Source organism: Halichoerus grypus, chromosome 4 (assembly GCF_964656455.1).
Source record: "Halichoerus grypus chromosome 4, mHalGry1.hap1.1, whole genome shotgun sequence".
Lineage (NCBI taxonomy): Eukaryota > Metazoa > Chordata > Mammalia > Carnivora > Phocidae > Halichoerus > Halichoerus grypus.
This window is the reverse complement of record NC_135715.1, coordinates 174,736,969-174,760,429: the sequence shown is the minus strand read 5'-3', so window position 1 is coordinate 174,760,429 and position 23,461 is coordinate 174,736,969. Positions and strand designations below refer to the sequence as shown.

General features: G+C 54.7%; 1 protein-coding gene across 15 annotated transcripts in view; it reads left to right on the top strand.

Annotated features, from left to right (window-relative positions):
• The window catches only part of TNS1 (tensin 1), a 201,537-nt gene that overhangs the window by 146,731 nt on the left and 31,345 nt on the right, over positions 1–23,461 (top strand). For 9 of the 15 annotated variants that reach the window (XM_078071301.1, XM_078071302.1, XM_078071300.1 and 6 more), the window contains 4 exons: positions 7,545–9,113; positions 15,262–15,345; positions 20,350–20,546; positions 21,521–21,596. In XM_078071301.1, the coding sequence (XP_077927427.1) occupies positions 7,545–9,113; positions 15,262–15,345; positions 20,350–20,546; positions 21,521–21,596 (1,926 nt within the window). The remainder of the gene's footprint in view (positions 1–7,544; positions 9,114–15,261; positions 15,346–20,349; positions 20,547–21,520; positions 21,597–23,461) is intronic. The other 6 variants (XM_078071307.1, XM_078071309.1, XM_078071308.1 and 3 more) reach the window with 3 other exon arrangements.

Genomic DNA, 23,461 nt, shown 5'->3' with positions numbered 1-23,461 from the left:
TCTGTGGTCTGAGCTTTGCACGCCCCCCAGTGCTGACCATTCCCCTGTGGGCCACCCGCGGGCTCCCATTCCTGGCTTTCCCCCAACATTGGCAGGGCTTGGAGTGGCTTGACCGTCCTCCTGGCCAGGGATCCCCGAGTGTCCGGGCGGGCGCCCTGGCCTGGCAGAGAAGGACTTCGGTTGTTGTGGGCTCGGGTGCTATTTTTACTGTCCCGAGTGCCTGTGATATCTGGTGCCCGGAGAGGCTGCGGGCAGGGAGTGGGAGTGCCAGGCTCTGCTTATAGCGCCTGGCGTGGGAGCTGAGGGCCAGGCTGGAGTCAGGAGGCTGGCCTTGCAAGTTCACATTTGCCCCACAGGCGTGGGCCGTCCTGTGACCTGGGCAGGTCCTTCCATGCCCTGGTCCCTCGGGTCTGAAATAAAGGTCAGGATTGAGTTTTTCTGTCCCTGCTCCCTCTCTCTGGAGGAATTTAAGTAAGATGGTATCTGTGAAAGTACCGTGGGTCCTTCCTGAGGAAGGCCTGGGGACGCATCTGTCATCAGCGCTCCATGAAGCCCCATGTATTATATTGGGAGGTTCTTGGTCTGCAGCCATGGTTGCCCCCCTGCCCCCTCCAGACTCCAGTCATCTTCACCTTGAAGGCCATTAGGAGAAAGAGCAATGAACCTCCCTGCGCTGGGTGACCTTGGTGGGGAGGGGTGCCCTGGGCCTGCTGAGTGTCACTGTCCTCCTGTAAAATGAGGGGTGGGCAGTGGATTCACTGATGCCCTGAGACCGTTCAGCTAGAATCCCCATGGCGTTTGGAAAGCTCTCTTGGCTCCACTGACTTCCTGGAGCCACCGGAGACAGGAGCAGCCCATGGGGGAGGCTCTCTTTCCCATTTCTGTTTGAGTGCTGACTTTCTCCATCCTCCAGGCCCGCAGGCTGACGTTCAGTCCAGGGCTCCATTTGGACATTGGGCCTTCTCTCTTTCTTGCCACAGCAGAATGATGGAGGTGGCCACCCACTACCCCCCAACCCTCCCCGGGGCCACAGAGGCAGGTTTGTGGGTGACTCTGGTGCGGTCACTTGTACGGGGCACAAAGCCACCTGTTAAAAGGTGGACAGCAGCCTTGAGAAGAATCTTATTTCTTTTTGGTTCAGTCTCTGAGAAGGCAGCGGGTTCCCTCCGAGTGCTATTAAGCAGGAAGACAGGCAGGTGTCTGTTGGCCACTCTGGCCTCATCTGTCTCCGTCCACAGGGCCTGACACCACGTGCCCATCAGCAGACACCTCCCAGTGTGAACCTAAGTCTCTTGGGCTGCACCTGTTGCCTGCTCTCTGCCATCCCAGAGGCTGTATCCCCTTTGTGTTCTTCCCCTTCAGAGACTTGGGGACTTCCCTTCAATCCGAATTCTGCTGACCTTCAGAGTCCCTGACAAAGCCCATTCCCATCTGGAGACGTTCCAGAGCTCTCTGCAGCTGTGAGAAACAAGGGCTGCCTTAGTCCCCGGCTGCCTGTGGGATGGGAGGTCGGCATGGGTGGAGGCCAAGACGGTCACAGTCAGGGTCACAGGAGATCCCTGCCACTGTTGCCACGGTGTCTCTAGAGGACCCCAGGCCGTGCCTGAGCCGTGGGGCTGAGGTTCTGCACACCCCTGTCCATCCTCATCTCCTTCTCACACTCACCTCCCTCGGGCAGGTCGCAACTCAGTGGGCTCCTCTGGGTTGGACCCCAATTGTGCTCCTCCAGCTGGAAGATTTTCCTTTTTTATGTGTTCTCCTGTTCCTCTTGGATGCAGCCTGGCATTCTTCATGGAGTCCCGGGCAACAGAGAGGGATCCCCAGAGGCAGCACCCTGTTGGATGCCTACATTTAAATTTAAGATCCATTGGTGGACTTTGAGGTGTCCATTCACCCCCTGTAATTATGTGCACAATTTGTGTTTGTGCATTTTAGGGGCAATTATCAGCTATGGGCTTTCACCAGGTATCCCAAAGGGTCCTTAGTCTATGAAAGTTAATGTCCACTGGCCTGGAGTGGGGCTGGGGAGTCCTCTGAGGGACACCATGGGGCAGGCTCTGGCTCAGGACCTCCACTGTGCCCAGCCTGGGCGACCAGCTGTGTAGAGTCCTCCTCTGTCATGATATTTTCTCTTTTCTCTTTCCTTTGGGAGAAGCTTGGGTCCCCCCTGAACCTCTGATTTTTCACATCTCTGGATGGCAGCAGAAGAGTGCCTCGGTGGCTGACAGGACTATATATAACTTTTTGGACTATTTAATGTGATGCAAGAGGCATTTATGAAACATGCAATGTGTGCCAGGCCCTGCTTCTGCTGAGCTGTCCTATAAGCCATGCAGGTTATGCATTAAGCTCCAAGAGGCACTGTTCACATAGACCCTATCGTGAAGGGTACCCTCTGGGAACCAGGCACTGGGGGGGGGGGCAAAGGCTTTTCTCGAGGAGCCCCCAGCTTAGTGGGAGGACAAACATGAACAGCAGTAATGACCAGCCAGTGGGTGATTTGTGTTACGGGAGCTGTCTGCCCTGGGCAACAGGAACTCAGAAGAGGTTAATCTCAGTCTGGAGGGCTGTGAAAAGGGTTAGGTTGTGGGATGCTTCCCAAAGAACTTCAGGCTGAACTTGAAGGAGGAGAAAGGGGTTTTCCAGGGAGCTTGAGAGTTGTGGGGAAGAAACATGAAGAAGCATCTTTCAGGAGAGGGAACAGCATGTGCGAGGCCCAGAGTAGAAAAGAGCATATGGATAGTATGAGGAGTGAAGGGTGTTGGGGGTATTGAGGACGGTGAAGGTGAGGCTTCAAGCATTTGAATCTCACTCCCCAGGCTTGGAGGCCAGGCTCTGTGTGGTTAAGTGGTTGATGCAAGTGGACTTGCCATTAAGATGGGGACCATCCTTCTGAGTAATGGTTGTATCTGGCACAAGGGGTTGAAGGGGTGCTTCTCCACTGTCTTCTCTCCAGAACCACATTCCTGGGGCCTTCCTGGTACCCAGCCCCATCCTCTGGCTCTCACATGCTGCCCCTCAATAGCCCTGGTCTTAACCCCAGCCTGGCTCCCTCCATGGCTGAGGGAGAATCTGTGACGAAAGGGTTCACATGTCCAGGCCTTGCTCTCTTGGCTGCTTCTTGGCCAAGCCTCAGCCCTTGTCAAAGCTCATGTACTTCTTAGATGCACGCGCATGGCCTTTGATGCCCCACTCCCTGTTTAAGAAGCTGAGATTCCCTTTGGGTGTGCTGGGGCCCCGGTCTGCCTCTAAACTACCTGTGTCCAGGGTGGGCATGATGCCTCTTCCTATTGGCACTCTTTGATTTTCCTCTACATTGGTTGGTTATCACTCTGTTCTGCATAATATATTTTAATGAGTTGCTATTCTGCTGGATGTGGACCCAAAGGACTTTTTATCCTGAAGGGCCCCATCCTGAAAACCTTAATAAATCATTCACTATTCAAAACAGGCCTGCTGGTTGGACAAGGAGGGGTCGCTCCTCGCTGACTCATCGCCAAAAGAAACTTCTTTCTTGGAGTCAACCAGGCTGGCACCTTTTATTCTGCATGGTTGGGCCATCTGTCCTGACCTCTAAATAAGCGAAATTTCCCCACTAGACGTTAGTAAGAGAAGTAGGGGTCCTTCATCTCAGAGTCCAAAGTGCTGGCCACTGGGGTCAGGGTTTCTCAAGATATCATCCACCTATGTGAGCCCCAGAGCCTTGGGAGAGTTAAAATACTGCTTTTTGGCCTCGCCCCAGGCCTATGAGTGAAAATCGTTGAGGGTAGGGCCCCAGCATCTACATTTTTAACAACCCCTGGAACAGATTACTATGAACATCAAAATTGGAAAACAACCACCCTAAACCCAGGTCACCTCTTACATCCCATCATTCTTCCATTCTCTTTGCAGTGTGCAGGATGCACACGTCTCTCCTTCCCTGCATCCTGCCCGTACTGTGCTTCTAGCACCACGCACACCTCCGTGGCTTGCTGGAGGGAGCCGAAGGAGTAGGTCCACGTCCAAGTCAGCTGGGGATTTTCCTCAGAGCTTTCCAAAAGCATGACTCGCACATCTGGATTACGGCCGCCGTGGAAGAAGGGCCTCTCGGTGCAATCAGGCTCAGTGTTGAGGGTGGAGCTGGGGTTTGGAGCAGCTGCTGGGAGAGCCAGGAGACGTATTCAGACAAAGCAAGTGGGGCCTTGAAGGGACTGTGGGCTTCTCGGCTTCCCTAGAGAAGCGGCCAGGGAGACGGCCCACGAGACAGGATGTTCTGGCTGGCCCGCTCGTGGGGCTGTGAGCTCCCCCCCGGGCTGCCTGCAACCTGTGTTGCCCTTGCCGGCTGTCCTTCTGCTCAATTGTCACCTGTGCCGGTACCCCTGGCCCCGATCGGGCAGGTTCCTCCTCTGTCCCCTGCTCCCTGCCGCACTGGGCGTCCAATGCGCTCTCACCCGAGAGGATTTGGCTGAGTTGGCCGTGCCCCTGGAGTCTGCTGGAACTGAGTTGGATCTCATGGCCCCTCGGCTTGAGAGCCTCGAAACCATCTCCCCCCACCCTCTCCTCTGGCTCTGTTTCCCTCCTCCTCCTTGCTCTGCCCGCCTCTCTCTTTTGCCCTTCCTGCCTTAATAGATTGAAACCGACGTTGTGTTCCGGCTTCTTGTGGTCCTGCTAAGTAGCACTTAATGTGGCCGCAGTGGCCCGGCAGAAGAGAAGGACGAGCATGTGTGTGTGGGGGGTGCGCTTCATCTCCGATGGGAGGAACAGGGGTACCTCCCACGCTGGGGTCACGCCAACGCACTAGGCTCTCAGAGGAGCCCTCCCAGGGGCTAGACAGACCCGGGACGGGCCTGGGTGTCCTCACGGTCCCCCCTTGATGGGAAAAGGAAGGCCAGTGAAGGTGCAGGACAGCCCGGAGCGTGGGGCCAGCACTCGGAGTCAGGAGCAGTGGGCTCCTCCTTGGAGGACAGCAGTAGACATTTCCATTTGTATTGTGTGAAAAAGATTTAGTTAAACAATCTACACTTCTTCGATTTTCTTGCTCAGCCTTGGCGGCCTGGCAGTTACTGTTCCTGATGTTGCTGCAAACAGTGGTCCGTGCGGGGGTAAATTACATGGCAGAATAGGTTTATATCGACGTTGTCAGAATCAATGAAGGGGCCAAAAGGGGCAAGATGTCAGGTGCTGGTAATCAGTGTGAATTCTTCCTCCCTGCCTCCCTTGGGGGATATGCTTTTGTAGCTCTCTTGCTAAAAGCTCTTTTTTTATGAACCCAAGTGAGATGCGGGGGTGCATCTACTTTCTCCCTGAAGGAGAGAATACTTCTCGGTTTACGCTGATTTGTACCCAGAGGTTCTCATTGCCCCTAAGTGTAAATGGGGAGCCTGTTGGACATTCCACAGTTTGCTTTGCTGTTCCCCCCACTTCCCAGACCACACGAGCATGAACTTGGGAGGTTAGGGGGTGCAGGGGATGGAGGAGCTCCCTGGCCTCACAGCATGAGCTTCAGAGTGGGGCCAGGGCTTTCCAGGCACAGTGGGAAGGAAGGACAGCCCTTCAGCCTCCCACTGACTGGTCTAAGGGGCCCCCCTCATGGGAATCACCCCCAGAAATCTGAGTGGAGGAGAGCTCTTGTCTTCAATGCTTTCCCCCTATGGAAGCCGCCATCTGGGGTCTCTTTTTTTATGTAGCAAGGAGCCCAGTTCTTTGGAAGGACACAGCATGAGGGGCAGCCTCTCTCCTTCAGTAGCTTCGACACCTTCAGAGGCAACGACAGGCCATTTGGAAGAGGCAGGCATGCCTGCGCCTGCATCTCAGCAGCCACTGGGGGCCCCAGCACAAGCCACAGATTGCTGGAGATTCAGACCTCTCTCCAATTCAGACCAGCCCCATCCCTGGGAGCCCGTGGCTGCGGCCACACTCTGGCCCAGTATCACTTGGGACCTGCTGCTGGCCAAGGTCCCAAAGCCCCAGGGAAAACTGGGGACAGAGAGATGGTCCTGGAGAGTTAAGTGAATGGGCAGAGCATCCAGCCCCCGGGGGCTGTGTATGGACGATGTGCCTCGTTAGGCCTCGCTGTGCTCGCTCCCTGTGACGTCATTTGGTCGGCCTGTGGTTTGTGTGTGTGTATGTTGATCAGGATGTTCCTGTTTTGTGGTTGTCTGATCACTTGTTTTTGGCTGTGGGCTTCTGTATGAGTGTTTATTTTTAGAGGCTGCCACTTCTGGCCTGAGGGCTGATCCTTGGACATGGTAGGAGTTTGTATTTTCTGAAATGATTGTGGCTTTAGATTTAAGTATTTATTTTGGTGTTATTGTTGCCTTTTATGTGTTTCATTTATTCTCTCTGTGTGTGTGATATGAGAGACAGTGTGAAATAATAAAAATTGAATGGTTTTTGAAGTTCTGATTTTAAATTAGTTTTGCTTTTAATTTAGTTTTATTTTAATTAAATCTTAAATTAGTTCTGATTTTAAATCTAGCTTTACCAGATACTGTGTATCTGCAGATAAATGGTCTCACTTCTGTGAACCTCACTTTCTCCCATCCTTAAAGTATAATACTCCCTGACTCGCAGGATTAGAAATAATGTGTATGTAAAGTGCCTTGCAAGGTGTTTGGTGCCTCGGGGGCCGCTATCTAGTGGACCCCAAGAGTGTACCAGGGTGTTTGATTTGGGTGAATTCTGGGTGTTTGACTTGGGTGATTATTAGTTGGCGTGTGTGTCTCTGGACGTCTTTGTGTCTGGTTTTCCTGTGTGTGAATGGTGGGTGTGTGTGACTCTTGGTGTCTGGCTGGAGTCTGTGCAGTATTTGGGAGGGGGCTTTCTTTTCTTGCCAACTGGGGGCCTGCCTTGGAGTGAAGGGAGGGGAGGGGCTTCTGTGTGTGTGTGTGTGTCGGGGCTTGAAGCTGGGCTGCTGACTGGACAGGGTGTGAAATCACTGAGTCCCTCTGGGTGGGGAAGTTCTTCGTTCCTGAGTCAGCTCTCTGGCCCTGAGCCATCCAGTGCTCACTCTTTCCTTTCAGAGAAAGTATTGCTCATGGGGTCCCCAGACAAAATGACACAGGGGACACCCCTCCCTGATGAGAGCATCTCCTTTTGTGTTCTGGATCCCTCAGATGCTTCCCCTGCCCCCCTGGTCTCTGGATCCTCTTTCCAGAATTCCACGAGCCCAGTGTTCCGAGGGAAAGCATGTCCCCTCTGACACGGGGACTGCTGGCTTTGCTGAACCCCATCTTGACCCAGTACTTTCAGGTCCTTGGGAAGCTGGTGAAATGCCAGGGCCAGCCTTTGGACAGGGCATCTTGCTCCCAGACCCCCCTCCCCTCCCGCTTAGGCTGCACTGCCTGGCCCTGAGAGCTGGGTGTTGGGGCCCAAAAGCCTTGGCTAGGGGTCCTTTTGTCCTCCTCCCCCACACCCCCTGACCTCAGCTCTGTCTTGAGTGGTGCGGGGAGATTTTGAGATCCAGGGAATGGAAGCTCTTCACTCCCTCTGGGAGAGGCGAGGGTGTCCTTGCCTCCCACTGACGTCTGCTGTCTGTTGTTTGCCCTCCGGCTCTCTTGCAGAGGTGGTGGGTCACACTCAGGGACCTCTGGACGGGAGCCTGTATGCCAAGGTGAAGAAGAAGGACTCCCTGCACGGCAGCACTGGGGCTGTCAATGCCGTGCGCCCCGCCCTGTCGGCCACCCCCAACCACGTGGAGCACACCCTCTCCGTGAGCAGCGACTCAGGCAACTCCACAGCCTCCACCAAGACAGACAAGACCGACGAGCCTGCCCCCGGGCCCTCCAGTGCCCCTGCTGCCCTGAGTCCCGAGGAGAAGCGCGAGCTGGACCGCCTGCTCAGTGGCTTCGGTGTCGAGAGAGAGAAGCCAGGGCCCATGTACCGCACCCAGCATCTCCGGTCCCGCCCCGTGGGGGGCCCGGCCGTGCCCTCCTCCGGCCGCCACGTCGTCCCAGCCCAGGTTCATGTCAACGGCGGGGCCTTGGCATCTGAGCGGGAGACGGACATCCTGGATGATGAGTTGCCCAACCAGGATGGGCACAGCGTGGGCAGCATGGGCACACTGTCCTCCCTGGACGGGGTCACCAACACCAGTGAGGGAGGCTACCCGGAGGCCCTGTCCTCACTGACCAACGGGCTGGACAAGCCCTACCCCGTGGAACCGATGGTCAATGGCGGGGGCTACCCCTATGAGTCCGCCGGCCGGGTGGTGCCTGCCCATGCCGGCCACATGGCCCCCATGCGGTCCTCCTACTCCGCACAGGAGGGTTTAGCTGGCTACCAGCGGGAGGGGCCCCACCCAGCCTGGCCGCAGCCAATGACCGCCTCCCACTATGGCCTTGACCCCAGCGGTATGTTCCGCTCCCAGTCCTTTCCGGAGAGCGAGCCCCAGCTGCCCCCAGCTCCAGCCCGTGGGGGCAGCAGCCGGGAGGCTGTGCAGAGGGGCCTGAATTCCTGGCAGCAACAGCAACCTCGTCCGCCCCCTCGCCAGCAGGAGAGAGCCCACCTGGAGAGTCTCGGGCCCAGCAGGCCCAGCCCCCAGCCGCTGGCCGAGACCCCCACCCCCGGCCTCCCTGAGTTCCCAAGCGCAGCCTCCCAGCAGGAGATTGAGCAGTCCATCGAAGCACTCAACATGCTGATGCTGGATCTGGAGCCGGCCACAGCTGCCACCCCCCTGCACAAGTCCCAGAGTGTCCCGGGGGCCTGGCCAGGGGCTTCCCCGCTGTCCTCCCAGCCTCTCTCCGGCTCCGCCTGCCAGCCCCATCCACTGACCCAGTCCAGGTCTGGCTACATCCCCAGTGGGCATTCCTTGGGAACCCCTGAGCCGGCCCCGCGGGCCTCCCTGGCCCTGGAGTCCTTCCCTTCCGGCAGGCCTTACTCCCCTTATGATTATCAGCCATGTCCTCCTGGGTCCAGCCAGAGTTTCCGTCCAAAGAGCCCAGCCTCGTCCTCCTCGTCTGCCTTCCTTCCAACCACCCATAGCCCTCCAGGGCCTCAGCAGCCCCCAGCCTCTCTCCCTGGCCTCACTGCTCAGCCTCAACTCCCACCAAAGGAGGCAACTTCAGACCCATCCCACACTCCAGAGGAGGAGCCACTGAACCTGGAGGGGCTGGTGGCCCACCGGGTAGCAGGTAAGAGCCTCAGGGACCATCAGTCCTGGGAATCCCCTCCTACTCCCTCCATGCCTTCCCTCTTTGGTCTTGGTTGGTCTTGTTGGGGGGAGGTGCAGGGGCAGCCATCACCCCTTGGCAGGCGCTGCTTTGACCTGGGGAAGAGGCTGTCAGGAGCCCACACGCTAGCCATCCCTCCCTGTGTTCATTGTCTGTTAGGCTCTAAGGCAGGCATTGAGATTCAAAGATCAATGTCTTTCAGTTCCTGCCTTCAAGGAGCTTACAGTATAGTGAAGGGACAGGTAGACAGGAGTGTAAGGTGTGCTCTGACAGGGGTGGGGGCTAAAGCCCCAGAGCTGGAGGGAAAGCAAGGCTTACCACCTAGAGCAATCAGGGAAAGCTTCCTGGAAGTGGTGACTGTGGGGCTGGAGTACAGATTTTCTAGGCAGAGAGAAGACGCTCTCTGCAACTGCCTGCATCCTCAGACTTCAGTTCCTGGGGGAAGGTGTGGAGAAGGCTGGAGGGAGGCTTCTGTAGACCCAGTTTCCCCCTTGGGCCCTCCCAGAGGCATAACAGAGAAGGGAGGGTGTCCTTAAGGCCGGGGCTCTACCTGAGTGCTCAACCCTGGTGGGTCCCTTCCGGGTAGGTCTCATTTTGGTGGGGAGGCCAAGGTTCCCCTTCTCGTTCAGCTGTCCTGTTAGTCCTTGCTTTCGGACCCGCTGTGGATGAGAAGCAGGCACTGAGAAACAAAGCTCCATTTCCTATCAGAGAATGGGCTTATGTTTCTGGAGGGAGGATAGGGAATGTGGTGACCAGAGAGCTTATTGGGGAGATCAAGGCAAGAAATGGCAGAGTGTGCAGGGCCATGTTGGGAGGGACAGGAAGGGCTCCCTTCCTTCTTATGGGCCTAAGCCCATGACCATTCCATGGGGGCAGCCACACTCGGTGAGAAATCCTGTGGGTTTGTTTAACTGTGGAGGTGAGGCCAGGCAGGGGTGGACTAGAGACGGGGGCTAGGGGACCTTGTGCCAAGCCCCTCAGCAGACAGGGTGGTGGGAGCTCAGGGAGGAGAAGAGGAGCCTGGGCAGCTGACTCTGCCCTCCACCCCTCTCCCTAAATGTAAGGGAAGCTGAGACACCATAGCAGCTGCAGGGAGAGAGGGAGACCCCTACGTGGGGATGGATGGTGGGTTTGGGGAAGCAGCTGAGGGCAGGCTGGCTGGCTATTAGGCTGGGTCCGGGACCGGGGTGTGGGGGCAGGGATGCCCTGCTGTGCTTCAGAGCAGAGCACGGCCCCGAGTTCCACTCTGAGTAACTTCAAATTGGCCATGAGGAAAGTATTTATGCCATGGAAATTGGCCATCAGGGATTCACTTCGCCTGGAGAGCTGGTCTAGGAGCACATCATTGCTTTTAGCTGAGAGTCAAAACACAGGATGAGTAGCTCTATAACTCTAGAGGTGCTCTGAGTAGCTCTATAACACGAGATGGGGTGGTCCACATGGGGCTGCCATCTTCTTTTTCCCACCTCTGGGCTCCTGAGAGAAGGACCACTGGCTTCTTTGTCAGAGATTTTGTTAAAGGGAGAGAAGTGGGGCTCTCTTAATATTTTACAGAGATGAGGTGGCCTGAGGAATAGTAACACTCTAACCTAATGATGAGCAGATTCTCTGGGGAAGCAGAGTGAATTTCCTCTCCCCTACCAGAAACCCCTCTGTATAGCTCTCCTGGAGCTTGCTCTAAAGGAAGCCATACCTTAATGGCTCCAGAAGGATGCCCATCTTGTAGTGCATCTCCCCTCAGCCTTTTATCTCTTACCAGCTTCTGAAGTCGTGACTGTCAATATCCATATCCTTAGCTGCCCCGGCTTTGGCTCCCAAGGAGTCATAGGGAGGGAGGGATGTTGGTACAATGTCTCTGTCCCCAACCCTGCTATTGTCTTCTCCACCAACTGTGAGTTACTCAGTCAGGAGAAGGGATGAGATGTATAGAGGGGACAGATATATTTGGTCCCCAGGGCTATAAAGGAGACTCCTTGGTCCATGCCCTGTCATGAAAGTATTTATGTCAGCACAGATTCCTCAGTGGCCCTGCAGAGTGTCTGCAGTGCTTGTGTAAGTAAAGGTGCAAAGGCAGGATCATTGTGTACAACAGTCTGGGAGTCAGGGAATAGGCCAGTACCACTTCTTCCTGCTTCTTCTATGTTCTTCTGCAAGAAGCTGGAACATAAGCTTCAGTATGAGTAACCCAGGAAGCTCAGATCTGAGGGAGAGCCTCTTTGTGGCCATGAACTTGATCTGGTTTCTCCTGGCTTTTCTCCTGCAGTTCTGCCTTTTCTTCTTTGGCTCAATACCTCCTCCATACCTCAATACTATATCCCTGGCTCATTCCATTTTGATCCAACAACTCCTTATGTCTTATTTCAGCTTAGATCTCAGAGAATATAGGGGTAGTTTTCTTAACTTGATAAAGGGTAGGTACCAGGAATCTGTAGCATACATAACACTTTCTTGTGAAACACTAGAAGCATTCCTGGTACACCAGGGACAAAATAAATATGCCTGTTATCGCCACTGTCACTTGTATTAGATATCTTAGCCAGTGCAGTAAGACAAGAAAAAGAAATAGGAGTCAGAGTTGTTGAGTCCATGTTATCTTATGATCCTGATTCTGTGACTGGACTGATCTCAGATGTCTCTAGAGGTAGAGGTTTCAATGCATGTTGGAGATCAGATGCGCATCTTATCTTTAAGGAGTCTAGAGTTTAGTAAGGGGAGAAAGAACTGGAACTTTAAAATGAAGTCATTCCTAATGAGTGAGATATGGAGAAACTTCTGTGGGAGTGAAGAAAAAGGAAAGATCAGTGTCAGCTGAAGAGACGGAGGAGTGTGTTGAGTGTGGGTTTTAAATAGAGCCTTGGGAGAGGAATAGGAGTTTGAAAGTGGGTGGGGTCATTGGAGAGACAGGATTCTTAGTGAAGACAGGAAAGCATAAGTGTTAGAAGAATATAGTAGATTGAGAGCATATAGGCAGTGGCCTGGGACCTGCCTCTGGTTGGTCTTAAAATATCAGACTAAGGAGCTTGAATCTTATCTAGTGGCAATGTAGGAAGCCATGGCCATGTTTCAGTTGGGAGTATGCCATGATCAGATCTGTAATTTAGGAAGATGTATCTGGTGGATCTGGGCAGGGAGGAGGCAAAATAGGAGAGATTTTGAATCGGGACATGTAGTTGTTTATTAGGTAGACTGGGTTGGGGGTTGCATTAGGGTGCTGACCATGGATATGAAAAAGAAGAGATGGGTGCCAAGGATACCATGAGAGTAGAACCAGTGTACTTACAAATTGATTGGATGTAGGGGTGAAGGAGAGGAAGACATCAAAGATGACTGTGAGGCTCCATGAATAGGAACAGAATGCTAGTTCCATTAATAAGCCAGGAGTTAGGAGAAGAGGATTTTGTGGAAGATGAAGACATCTGTGTTCTGTATGTTGAGTCTGAGGTGACGGTGGAGCCTGCAGGCAGGAGCGATGTATGGAAAACAGCTAAACATCTGGAACTGGAGCTTGAAAGAGTGGAAAGAACTGTAGGTTTTGGAGTCATCCTCACAAAGACGTGGGTTAAAGCTTTGGCCATGAATGAGCTATCTATATCAGAGGGCATGGAGAGAAAAGAACTTAGGATGAAATGGCCATGAGGTGAACGGAGGGGAAGGGGGCTGAGAAGGAATGTTCAGGACAGTGAGAGAAGACAGGGACAGTGGGTCACCACAGAAGTTAAGACAGAAAAGGGTTTCCAGGAGGAGGGGTGGGGGGGTTCACAATGTCACTGGAGAGATCATGAGGAGGACGGGGAAAAATTCACTGGGCTTGCCAATTAGGTGGCCCCGGGAATTTTCAAAGACATACTTTCCGTAGAGTGGTGGTGACGGAAAGCAGACTGCAGGATTGAGGAGTGAGTGCAGGGAGGCAGCGCAATCAGGATATCAACTATTCTTTTGAGTGGTTATATGATAAAAGGGAAGAGGATGGTAGCTAAAGAGTGTAGCAAGATATGGAGAGCCTTTTTTTTTTTTTTTTTGTAAATATAGGAGCCATGAGAATGTTTTTAGAGGAGGAGGAGCAGAGGTTGAATATGGAGGGAATAGAAAGAAGAAAAAGATGGAAGAGAAAGAAAGAAGTTGCTAGAATAAGACCAGTAAGGAAGGAAGAGGGGCTCTAGGCCTAGGAGCGCAGGTGGATGATTTAAGCTCAGTGAGGAGGTGGGATACCTCCTTGTGAAGTAAGAGTAAAGGATGAATACAGATATAGAGAAATACCTGTATCAAGCTTCGGGACCTCAAATTGAGAACCCAACTTTTACCTTTCATCGTGGAAAGAGGAGATGACATCAAGGCCCATTCAATCATTCATTCGGCATGAATTCCTAGTCTGTGTTAGTCTGGGCTCTGGAAAAATGGCGGTAAACAAAAGAGGTAAAAACCCTTACCTTCATGGGGGAGATGGACAATAAACAAATAGCAAATACATATATAATATGTCAGATGGGTGATAAGTGCCACAGAGATAAAATAAAGCAGGAGAGTGTCAGTGAGGGATAGAGGGTGGGTGGGTGGTTGCACTTTACATAGGATCAGGGAAGGCTGCCCTGGGCAGTGAGGGAGTGTGCAGACGGAACAGCAAGTGCAAAGGCCCTGAGGTCGGGCTGTGCCTGATGTGAGGCTTGTAGTGGGGCACAAAGTCAAGGAGGTGATGGGCCTGGGGGCCAGCTTGCAGGGGGCCTTGTAGGTGCTTCTAAGAACTTTGGCTTTTACTCTGTGTGCTGTGTGCACAGTAGTGACATCATCTGACTTGTTCTAAAAGGATCAGTGTGGCCAGGATGGAAGGGAGAGAGACCAGTGAGGAGACTGCTGCTGTTGATCAGAGTGGGGGCTGTGGAGATGGTGAGAAGCGCTTAGATTGTACACAGTTTGGGAGGTGGAGCCATCAAGGCTAGACGTGGGGTATGAACAAGAAAAGTCAAGGACAACTCTAGGGTTCTTGGCCTGAGCAACTAAAGGGTGGAGTCGCTCTTTACTGAGATGGGTAAGCATGTGGGAAGAGCAGACTTGGAGGGAATGTCCGAAGTGTGATTTTGGCCATGATAGATTTGAGAGGCTCTTGAAACCTCTGCGGGGAGAGGTTGGAGCTTAGGAACGTGGGCATTACGATGCCAGTACATGAGGTTGCCTGTGTACGGTGTCATGTGAAGTGTGGCACGCATGATGGCACCTGGGAGGGAGCACACATAGAAAAGAGGTCCCAGAGCTGAGTCCCAGAGCCTCCCACATTTGGCAGTTGGAGGCACGAGGGGGAAGTGGCCAAGAAGCTGGTGTGGAGTAGTAGCTCGTGAAGCAGAGAGTAGGGGAAGGAGCAGGGTTTCCCCGTGCGGCCCTTGTGGGGTCAGGGAGTCAGCGAGGGTGGATAAAAGGAGGGCATAGCAAGTCCTTATAGTGCATCCAGGTGGGCTCATTTTAAGGGCTTTTGGGTGGTGCCCAGCAGCTTTGGGCTGGAGTAGAAATGGAAGGGACTCCGGGGAAGAGGGTTGCTAAGGTGGGGGTGAGGGAAGGACGAAGGGCAGGGGGGTGCTAGGATGCTAGGGACTGTGGCCCTTGGACTCAGGCTGGGAGGGTCACAGCTGGGTCCAGGAAGAGGCAGGTGACCACAAGAGGAGAGAGGTCCCGGGATGGGGCCATGTTGACTGTGAGGGCAGGTGAGTTGTGGGGCAATAGACTGCAATCTCCTGGTCCCGGGCCGTCACCTGCTTGCCCCATGCTGGGGTTAGAAAATCGAGAGATGTGGCGTCCTGTGGGACAGCAAGAGGTCCACCTGCCCACTGGAGAAGCAAGACCTTGGATGCACCCTCTCTTCTTGTCTGACACCCTCCCACCTCCCTCCAAGCGTGTGGCCCGATCCCAGACTCAGAACAACTAATCTTGATTTTCTCTTTGTTTTTGTTTTGTTTCGTCTTGTTTAATGCCTCGTCCCTTGCGTCCTCTGTGTGTCCTGTGTCCATCTGTCCCCTGTGACGCGGGTGTGGTGCCTTCCTTGCCTGGTGTCATCCCCTCCCCCCCTGCCTTCCCTTCCTGCTTGCCCCTCTCCCTGCCGGTTCCCCGGGGTGGGGGTGGGCAGCGTACAATGCCAAGCTGCAGGGCATGGGGCACACCAGCTTTCGGCTGCCTCCTCTCCACCGGCTCCGATCTTCCTCCCTCTCTGGTTGGTTCCCCTCCCCACCTTCCCCCTTATAAGTCTCTGGCCCTCATTGTAGCTCTCAGCTTCTCTTCCCTCTTTCTCATGGACCACTTCTTCCAACCTTTGCCCACTCTCGTCCTCGTTCATTTTTTCCATCCCCCTTTACCTCTTTTTCCTCCCCCTTCTATCTTCTTCTTTCCATCTCTTCCTGTTCTCTTCACCCCCTCCTCCTTTCCTTACTGGCCCTCGCACCCACTTCTCTCTCCTCCTCTCTCTAAACCCTCTTCCCCTCCTTTCTGCATGAGCGAGTGCTCCCACTTCTGCATGGACACAGGCCTGATGCTTTTGGCTTTGGCCTTACTGATAGGAACACGGTCTGGGGTGACTAGATGAACTTTCAGGCTCCCCATGGACACACAGGCCTTTGCAGTGAGTGTGCTTGGTGAGGGCAGGGACAGCCCGCTCTCCAGCCACCCTGGCCAGACCACCCTGGCCAGACCACCCAGGCTGCTGGGCCAGGGTCTCAGCAGGAGCCAGGTTGTGCTTTGCATGGGCCACCAGGCTCATGACAAAGAGTGGTGCCCAACACCTGCTGCCCTGTCCACTCTTGAGTGCGGTACTCTCTGGGGACATGGCACCCCCTCTGACCTCATCCCGAATCTCTGATCCTAGGACCCATGGCCAAGAGTCAGAAGCCCTGGGCATGGTCCTGGCTCTGCCTGTGACCCCCTATGTGACCCTGGGCAAGTCTCTTGATTACTCAGAGCTCAATTTCCTAACGTGGAAAAGGGAGACGTCATAGCCCTGCCACGTGTATTTTGCGTGGTGGCTTGACGTGCCCCAATATGGTGGACCCTTCATCAAGGGTCCCCTTGCTCTCTTTGAGGATGATGCCCACTAACGTCTGCCCATAGGCTGTCGGCTCTGGGGAGGGTGTTGCCTCATCGTTTTCCCTGCACCTCTGAGCCTGGAGGCCCAGGTGAGGGAGAAGGTTGTGCTCAGGCTTGCCCCACGCCATGGCCCTGAGCAGTTCCGGGAACAGGTGTAGGGGGTAGTGGGGATTGTTGACTCCTCATGGCAGTATCTGGTGTTTGCACAGACCCTCCTCTTCCCAGTCCATGGGAAATGGGGAGATGGCTCTAGCAGAATGCCCCTGTCTACCTCCTCTCCCTCCCTTCACCCTTTCTCGGCCCAGTGGTGGGGAGTGCAGTGTTCATTTGGACCTGGGGGGCTGGGGCAGGTCTGGGGCGGCGGGCCTGTCCCGAGGGGAGCTGGCATGGCTTGCCCTGGGGCTGCTAGTGTGATCTCCGTGTGGCTTTCTGGTGCCCTGGCCTAGCAGGTGGCCTCCCGGAGAACCTGGCTTTCGGAGCCCCAGGCATGCTGTCGGACACCCAACCCCGTCGCCTGGAGCTGAGGAATCCAGGCTTTTGGAAATCGGAAGGCTGGAAAGAAGAGCTGGGTCTGTGGGGGTGGACACGGCCAGTCTGGGGGGTGTAGGGGAGGCGTGTGATGAAGCCTGACACCTGGGCGTTTGTCCAGGGGACTCGGGCGGTGGGCGCCTATGCTCTGCCCAAGTGGGTGCATTGATGTATGCTGGGGCTGCAACCCCCAGAAGTGCGGTGTGTGTGTGTGTGTGTGTGTGTGTGTGTGTGTGTGTTAGGTGAAGGGGATTCATTGCCTCAGGTCCAGTGTACTTCAGGGGAGCCTTGGAACCAGCTGTTCCCTCAAACACAGCACCATCCTGGGGAATGCAGTGAGGAACCGCAGGAAATGGGGCTGTTTGGCACCCTGCTCTTCAGATCTGGCGGCCTGTGCTCAGGCCCTCGGCTGAGGTGACTGCTGTCCTCCAGGCGGTGGGGAAGGGCCAGTGCCCAAGTGTGTGAGCAGCCTTCAGAGGACACAAAGTGCTTCTGAATGTTATTATCCAAAAGGCCACTTCCTTGCCATGAGGGCGTCCCCCTCCTCATGCTCCTGGGGCTAGAAGGAAGACATTCCAGAGGCCCTCAACCCCACTCTTTCCACCTTTCTTCATGAGCTTCCTCCAGCCCCGCCTTCTCCTGCTGGGGTAGAGGTTCTGAGGGCGACCCGGACCCACCGCCATTCCTGTGGGTGAAGGCTCTGTATGTGTGTGTGTGTGTGTGTCCATGTATGTGTGTGTGTGCATGCGTGCGTGCAGGGAGTGGACCACATGGACACAGGGGCCTCGACAGAGACAGGGAAACGGGCCAAGAGACCGAGAAAGTCCTGGGGTTGAGGGTGGTGGTGGTGGGGAGGTGGGTGGCGGGGAGTAAGCCTATTTTTACGATCGGTCAGTCTCTGGGACATGAGGGAGGGGTGTTCTCTCTCTCTGACACTGGCTGTTAGCTTGTGTCCAGCCATCCCAGCTTGGCCGAGGAACAATAGGGCTCTCTTCCCTGCCCACCCCCGCCCCGGCCATGCCCTGTCTCCCCTCCCGTAGAGAAGGACAAGGGAGATGGGACATGGCTCTCCAGCACTCTGGGGCATATCTGGGCCTGCCAAAGGGGACAACAGTGATATACTGTGTTCAAAGAATGTGAGAGGCTCTGACTGGCCACTGGTGCCGTGGGGCTCACTGCGGGGGGAGAGGCTGTCTCCATGGGAGTGGAATGTGGGGTCTTCCCCCTTCTGCCGAGTCTAGCTCTTTGGGGGTCATCCTGTCCGTCCCCCTGCCTCAGGACTTGAGGAGGTGTGATCATTCTCAGATGGCTGACTGGGCTAGGATCTTGCATCCTCTGCCGTGGGAAGCCCCTCTCGAGCGGTCCGGCCCCTTCTCTGGGCGGCTGCAACGGTCTGCAGCACCTGAACATGGAGGATGCTTCTGGGCATGCCGGGGAGCATTTTCTCTATCCCTTTGGGAGATTTAGGGCCTTGAATTGAAACAGACCCACTTTTCAAGGGCAGACATCAGATCCCCAACCAGGGAAACCAGCCACCCCTGGCAAAGGCATAGGGATCTGCCAGAAAGAGGCTGCGGGGCTGGGTGAGCCGGAACTGAAACCAGCCCTAATGCATTTCTTTTAACCTTGGAGCTGAACTTAGTTCCAAACCCCAAGAGCCTTTCCCAAATGGGCCTCCTTTGTCACAGTTATTATTAGAAAATCAATGGCTATGTCTGTTTCTTTCTAATGTTTTTGCCAGGAATGAAATGCGCGGCAGCTCTGAACCAGGCTGCCCAGGAGGCCTGGGGAGGAAGGGGCTCGGTGGAGGTGGGAGAAGCGGGGCGAAGGCAGGAAGCCCCTGCAGGCGCGGCATGGTGCTTGGGGGCTGCCGCCTCTCTGACGGCTGGGAGCCTGGGGTGGCCGCACCCTGGGGTCCTGGGCACTGCTCAGCCCTGGGAGAGCCTGCCTGCGTCTTTAGTCCGGGTTGATGGTTGTAACAGACCCATGTTAGGACTACGTGACCCCCATTTTTCTATTTGGAAAATAAGGGTACTTTAAGAGGAGGGCTTATTTGCTTTAAGTCAAGCAGTTTGTGAGTCTGGTTCACTGTCCCCATCCGGGGTTCTTTTCTCTTGGTTGAGATAGCAGGCAGGCTGCCTCTGAGTCAGAGAGAGCCCTAAGTGGAGGCTCGAAACCGCACCCCACCTGGGTCCCTCTGCCTTTGTAAAAGCTGCACTAGTCCTGCTGCTGTCCGGATGGGGTCCCCAGTTACGCGATCGGATGAGTGTGTGTCGGAGTGCCTGTGTGTGTGTGTGTGAGCGTGAGAGAGTGTGTGTCTGTCCCTAGTTTGGCATCGGCAGCCTACTGTTCATGACAAGTTAGGAAAGCTTCCCAGCATGTGATTTTCACAGCAGCCTTAGTGGCTGTACCAGGCCGGAGCGGGGGTGGGCGGGGGGGCACGCGAACCCCACCGTGGAGGGCAGATGATTCAGTCTGGAGGAGGGCTGCACCGGCACATCCCGAGGGGACCAGTGGTGTGCACACATGCATGCGTCTCTGGGTGCAGTGTGCCACGGGACCGTGTTCCCAGATGTGTCGGCATGAGGCTGGCACGGCCGGGGGCCCCCGTGCCCTGTGGTATGTCCCAGCACTTCCCCTCACTTAACCTGCCCTTCCCGGGGTATGGTGAAGGCAGAGCTGAAAATGTCCTTGCACAAGATTAATGAAGACAAGAAGCCTGTCCTCAGGCTGGGTCTTGGCCTCTGCGACGTGGGGAGTAAGTTTTCTAGGATTCTGGAGCCAGCTCAGTGAGGCAATGGGTTCCGTGCCTCAGCCCAGCTGTGGGAAAACAGAGTGGGAGGGAAGGAGGGCGAGGCTAACAACATGTTTCGGCCTGTGGAATGGAAGGGGATACAGAAAACCAGATGGAGCCCATGACCTCAGGCCCTTTGCCTGCTGATCTGCGGGGAGGGGCGCGGTGGGAAGCTGGACCATCTTTGGGGCGAGACAAGGGGTGGGCAGATGAGGGGCCAGCATAAGGGCAGTTGGTAAGCGTTTTCAGAGGTGCCTGGGATGGAGGTTGGGGAACCCCAGAGAAGGCCAGCAATATTCTAGGGGCCAGCTGGGGCTGGGGACTTCATGACAAGACTTAGTCATTTCTTTGTTCCTTCTCGGGAGCACCATTTGCAAGATGATGCATTATGTGCTCTTTCCAAAGTTCTTCCCCACGGGCCTGATGTTGCTTGTTGGTTGATGCGGTCACCTTGGAGACTGTCTCTCGTCTTTCCACCTTCCCTTCTTTGCCTGGAAGCTCTGGCCCTCTGGCTGCAGGGTTTGAAAGGAGTTGACATCTGTTTCTCGTATCAGCCCTTTGTGCTTTGGGCCCCAACCCTGTGCAGGGTAGAGATTCCTGGTGAAGGCCAGCCCCACCTCACAGCAGATCCCCCACCCTGCAGAGAAAGCCTGCGGTGTGGGCAGAGGGAGGCAGTGGGGGAGTCTGGAGGGGAGACAGGCCCAGCTCCAGCGTGGCCCCTGGCTAAGATGCACTGCCTTCTCTGGGGAACTGGGCCTGATCGATCCTTTCTCGCCTAAAATGCTCATTGCCCTCTGTGCCCTGAATTCCTCCCAGGGGTGCAGGCTCGGGAGAAGCAGCCTGCAGAGCCCCCAGCCCCTCTCCGGAGGCGGGCAGCCAGCGATGGACAGTATGAGAACCAGTCTCCAGAACCCGCATCCCCCCGTAGCCCTGGGGTTCGTTCCCCTGTCCAGTGCGTCTCCCCCGAGCTGGCTCTCACCATCGCCCTCAATCCTGGAGGGCGGCCCAAAGAGGTGAGTCCTTGGGCTGCATCCTGTGGCCAGAGAGAGTAGTGGAGCCCCCCCGAACTATCTGGGAGTCAGATCGCCACCTGCGTGGCCCTGCCCTATCAGGAAACTCAGTCCTCATCCTCTATCTCTTCTCTGGCACATGGAATCTGGCATTTCCCTCCCTAAATAACTTTTATGCCCCCACCTCTTAGATTAACACTGAGATTGAAGTTCCCTCCTTAATTCTTAAAGAGCCCCGCTTAGTGGGGTGGTAAGGGTCCTGGGTATGACACAGATGACCACAGTCTCTAAACTCCAAGCCAGATCATATAGACTGACAAGAATGGTTTTGAATTCTTTCTAGGTATAGGGTTTTCTTGGCAGATCTAACTTCAATGCCAAAATGTTTGCATTTCTGAGACCTGTCCGTAGTTGGGAGGCAGTAGATCTTAGACTTCGATGAGTATAAACAACCACTAGGGAGTTTGTTATAAACGTAGATTCCCAAGTCCGCCTCCAGAGATCCCAGCATATTAGATCTGGGATAGGGCCCGGGAATATGCATTTTAAACGTCCATCCTGGAAGATTCTGATATGAGTGACCCATGTCCAATAAAATGCAGGCTAGCGAGTTATTCTAGATATAAATGGCTTTTGGACATCTTTTCTCTCCTGCCTTCTGGCAGGACCCAAGTCCCCCATTGCCAGCCCCTTCTCTTTGGCCCTGTTGGGGAATGTTTCCAAGGCAAGTGCTCCTGATTTCCACCCGTGCTGGACAGTGGCTTTGCAAATAGCCGCTTTTCATTCGCTCAGTGACAAAGGAGTGGGTGGGGCTGTGAATGGCCAGGATCTCCCTTTGACCTTTGTGTTTCCCCCAAGAGGGGTGGGGGGGCGGGGCTGGCAAGGGGATGTGTGGGCTGGTTACCTGGGAAACCCCTGCTCTTCAGGGTCACGGCCACCAGTGGGCAGCGCCCCCACCTCCTCTTCTTCTCCTGCAGCCCCATCTGCACAGCTACAAGGAGGCCTTTGAGGAGATGGAGGGAACCTCCCCGACCAGCCCACCGCCCAGTGGGGGTAAGAGCTCCTCACTAAGCCTGTCTTCCCTGGGTGCCCGCAAGCTGTGCTCTCAGCCCCGGCCTGAGTAAGCACCCCGGGTTTGGGGGGAGGTCCTGGCAGAGTTGGGCAGGGCCAGGATCTGTCGCTCCTGGTCCAGATGGCTCATTTCACTTCACCTTCCCTGCCCTACTCCCCTTCCTTCTGTTGTCCACATGCACACATGTGGGGGTGCAGCAGCTACGGGCTTGGGATCCTACCGACCTTCTGTGGGGCCCCTGGACTCCCAAAGTCTGGAATCTTCCTAATCGTTGAGAGGTTTTGCATCTTGTGTGCAAAACACCACCCCCGCCCCCATCCTAAAGTGACTCTTTGTGACCTGCTGGTGTATCTCTGAGATACCCCTTGGCCTTCTTGCTCCAGACCCCCATTTCTGTCTACATCTGGACACCTCTTCCATTTCAGGCAACCTATTTAGTTTCCATCAGGGAAAGAAAGGCCCAGAACACTCAGCCTGTCAGAGTCCCCAGCTCATCCGTCCTTGGTCTCCAGGCAGGAACATTTAGTCTCTAGCCCCTGAGGCACTCACTGGAGAGGCAAAGCCCGGAAGGGCAGAGGCATTTCCACACAAAGAGAAGACCCGGATGAGTGCAGGGCTGGGGTAGTGTACTTTTTTTTGGTAGAGCAGACAGGGGGAGCTGGAAAAGGGTAGCTGTGGGACAGCAGTGATGGAACAGGACTGAGAAGGACTCAGGGTCCCGGTGGCAGGCCCCGGGGCAGCAGAGGAGGGAGAGCCCAGGGAGGGGAGGAGAGTGAGGACTGGAGACCAGAACTGGCGGTATGTTCTCCTGGGGGCTGGCTGTCGTGAGGGAAGAATGTGGCCCCAGAGCCCCGCCCTGTGCAGCAGAACATGTGTGGGCTGCCGCCTGGGGCATGTGGGGGTCCAAAGCTGGGAGTGGAAACCATGGTTCTCCCCAGGGCAGTGTGGCCCAATGGAAATCCAGCCCAAATCACACTTGTGATGGAGCATTTTCTAGTGGCTGCATTGAAAAACATCATAGGAAACTGGAGAAGTAAATTGTAATATTTTTTATTTAACCCCAAATGTCGAAAATATCATTTCCATAGGTAGATCAAGATAAAAATATTAATGAGGTATCTTACAATCTTTTTTAAAAAAAATTTTAGATTCAATTAGCCAACATATAGTACGTCATTAGTCTCAGATGTAGTGTTCAATGATTCATCAGTTGCCTATAACACCCAGTGCTCAATCTTTTTTTAAAACTGTAAAAAGAGGCTGGTGAAATTACTTTTAATAGGTTTTTATTGAATTTGAAAGAGCTATAATACTATCATTTCAACATGGAATCCGTATAAAGAGATATGTTGCATTCTTGTTTCATACCAAGTGTTTGAAATCCGGTGTGTGTGTTACACCTAGAGCGCATCTCAATTCTGATTGGCCCCACGGCAGGTACTCTCGTGACTACCATATTGGACGGTGCAAGCCCGGGGTGGTCTGCTGAAGAGGCAACTCCGTGGCCTTTTTTTTATTTTTTATTTTTTAAAGATTTTATTTATTTATTTGACAGAGAGAGAGAGAGAGCATAAGCAGGGGGAGTGGCAGAGGGAGAGGGAGAAGCAGAGCCCTCCTGAGCAGAAAGCCGGATGTGGGGCCCGATCCCAGGACGCTGAGATCATGACCCGAGCCGAAGGCAGACGCTTAACTAACTGAGTCACCCGGGCGCCCCCTCCGTGGCCTTCTGTGACTCCCTGGAATCGCTCTCGCTCCTGGGGGTGGTCTTAAGCATCCACCTTCACACCTGCTCCGATTGATTCACTGTTGGTCCAGTCAGCCAGGATCTTGGCCATCACCCCGTGTG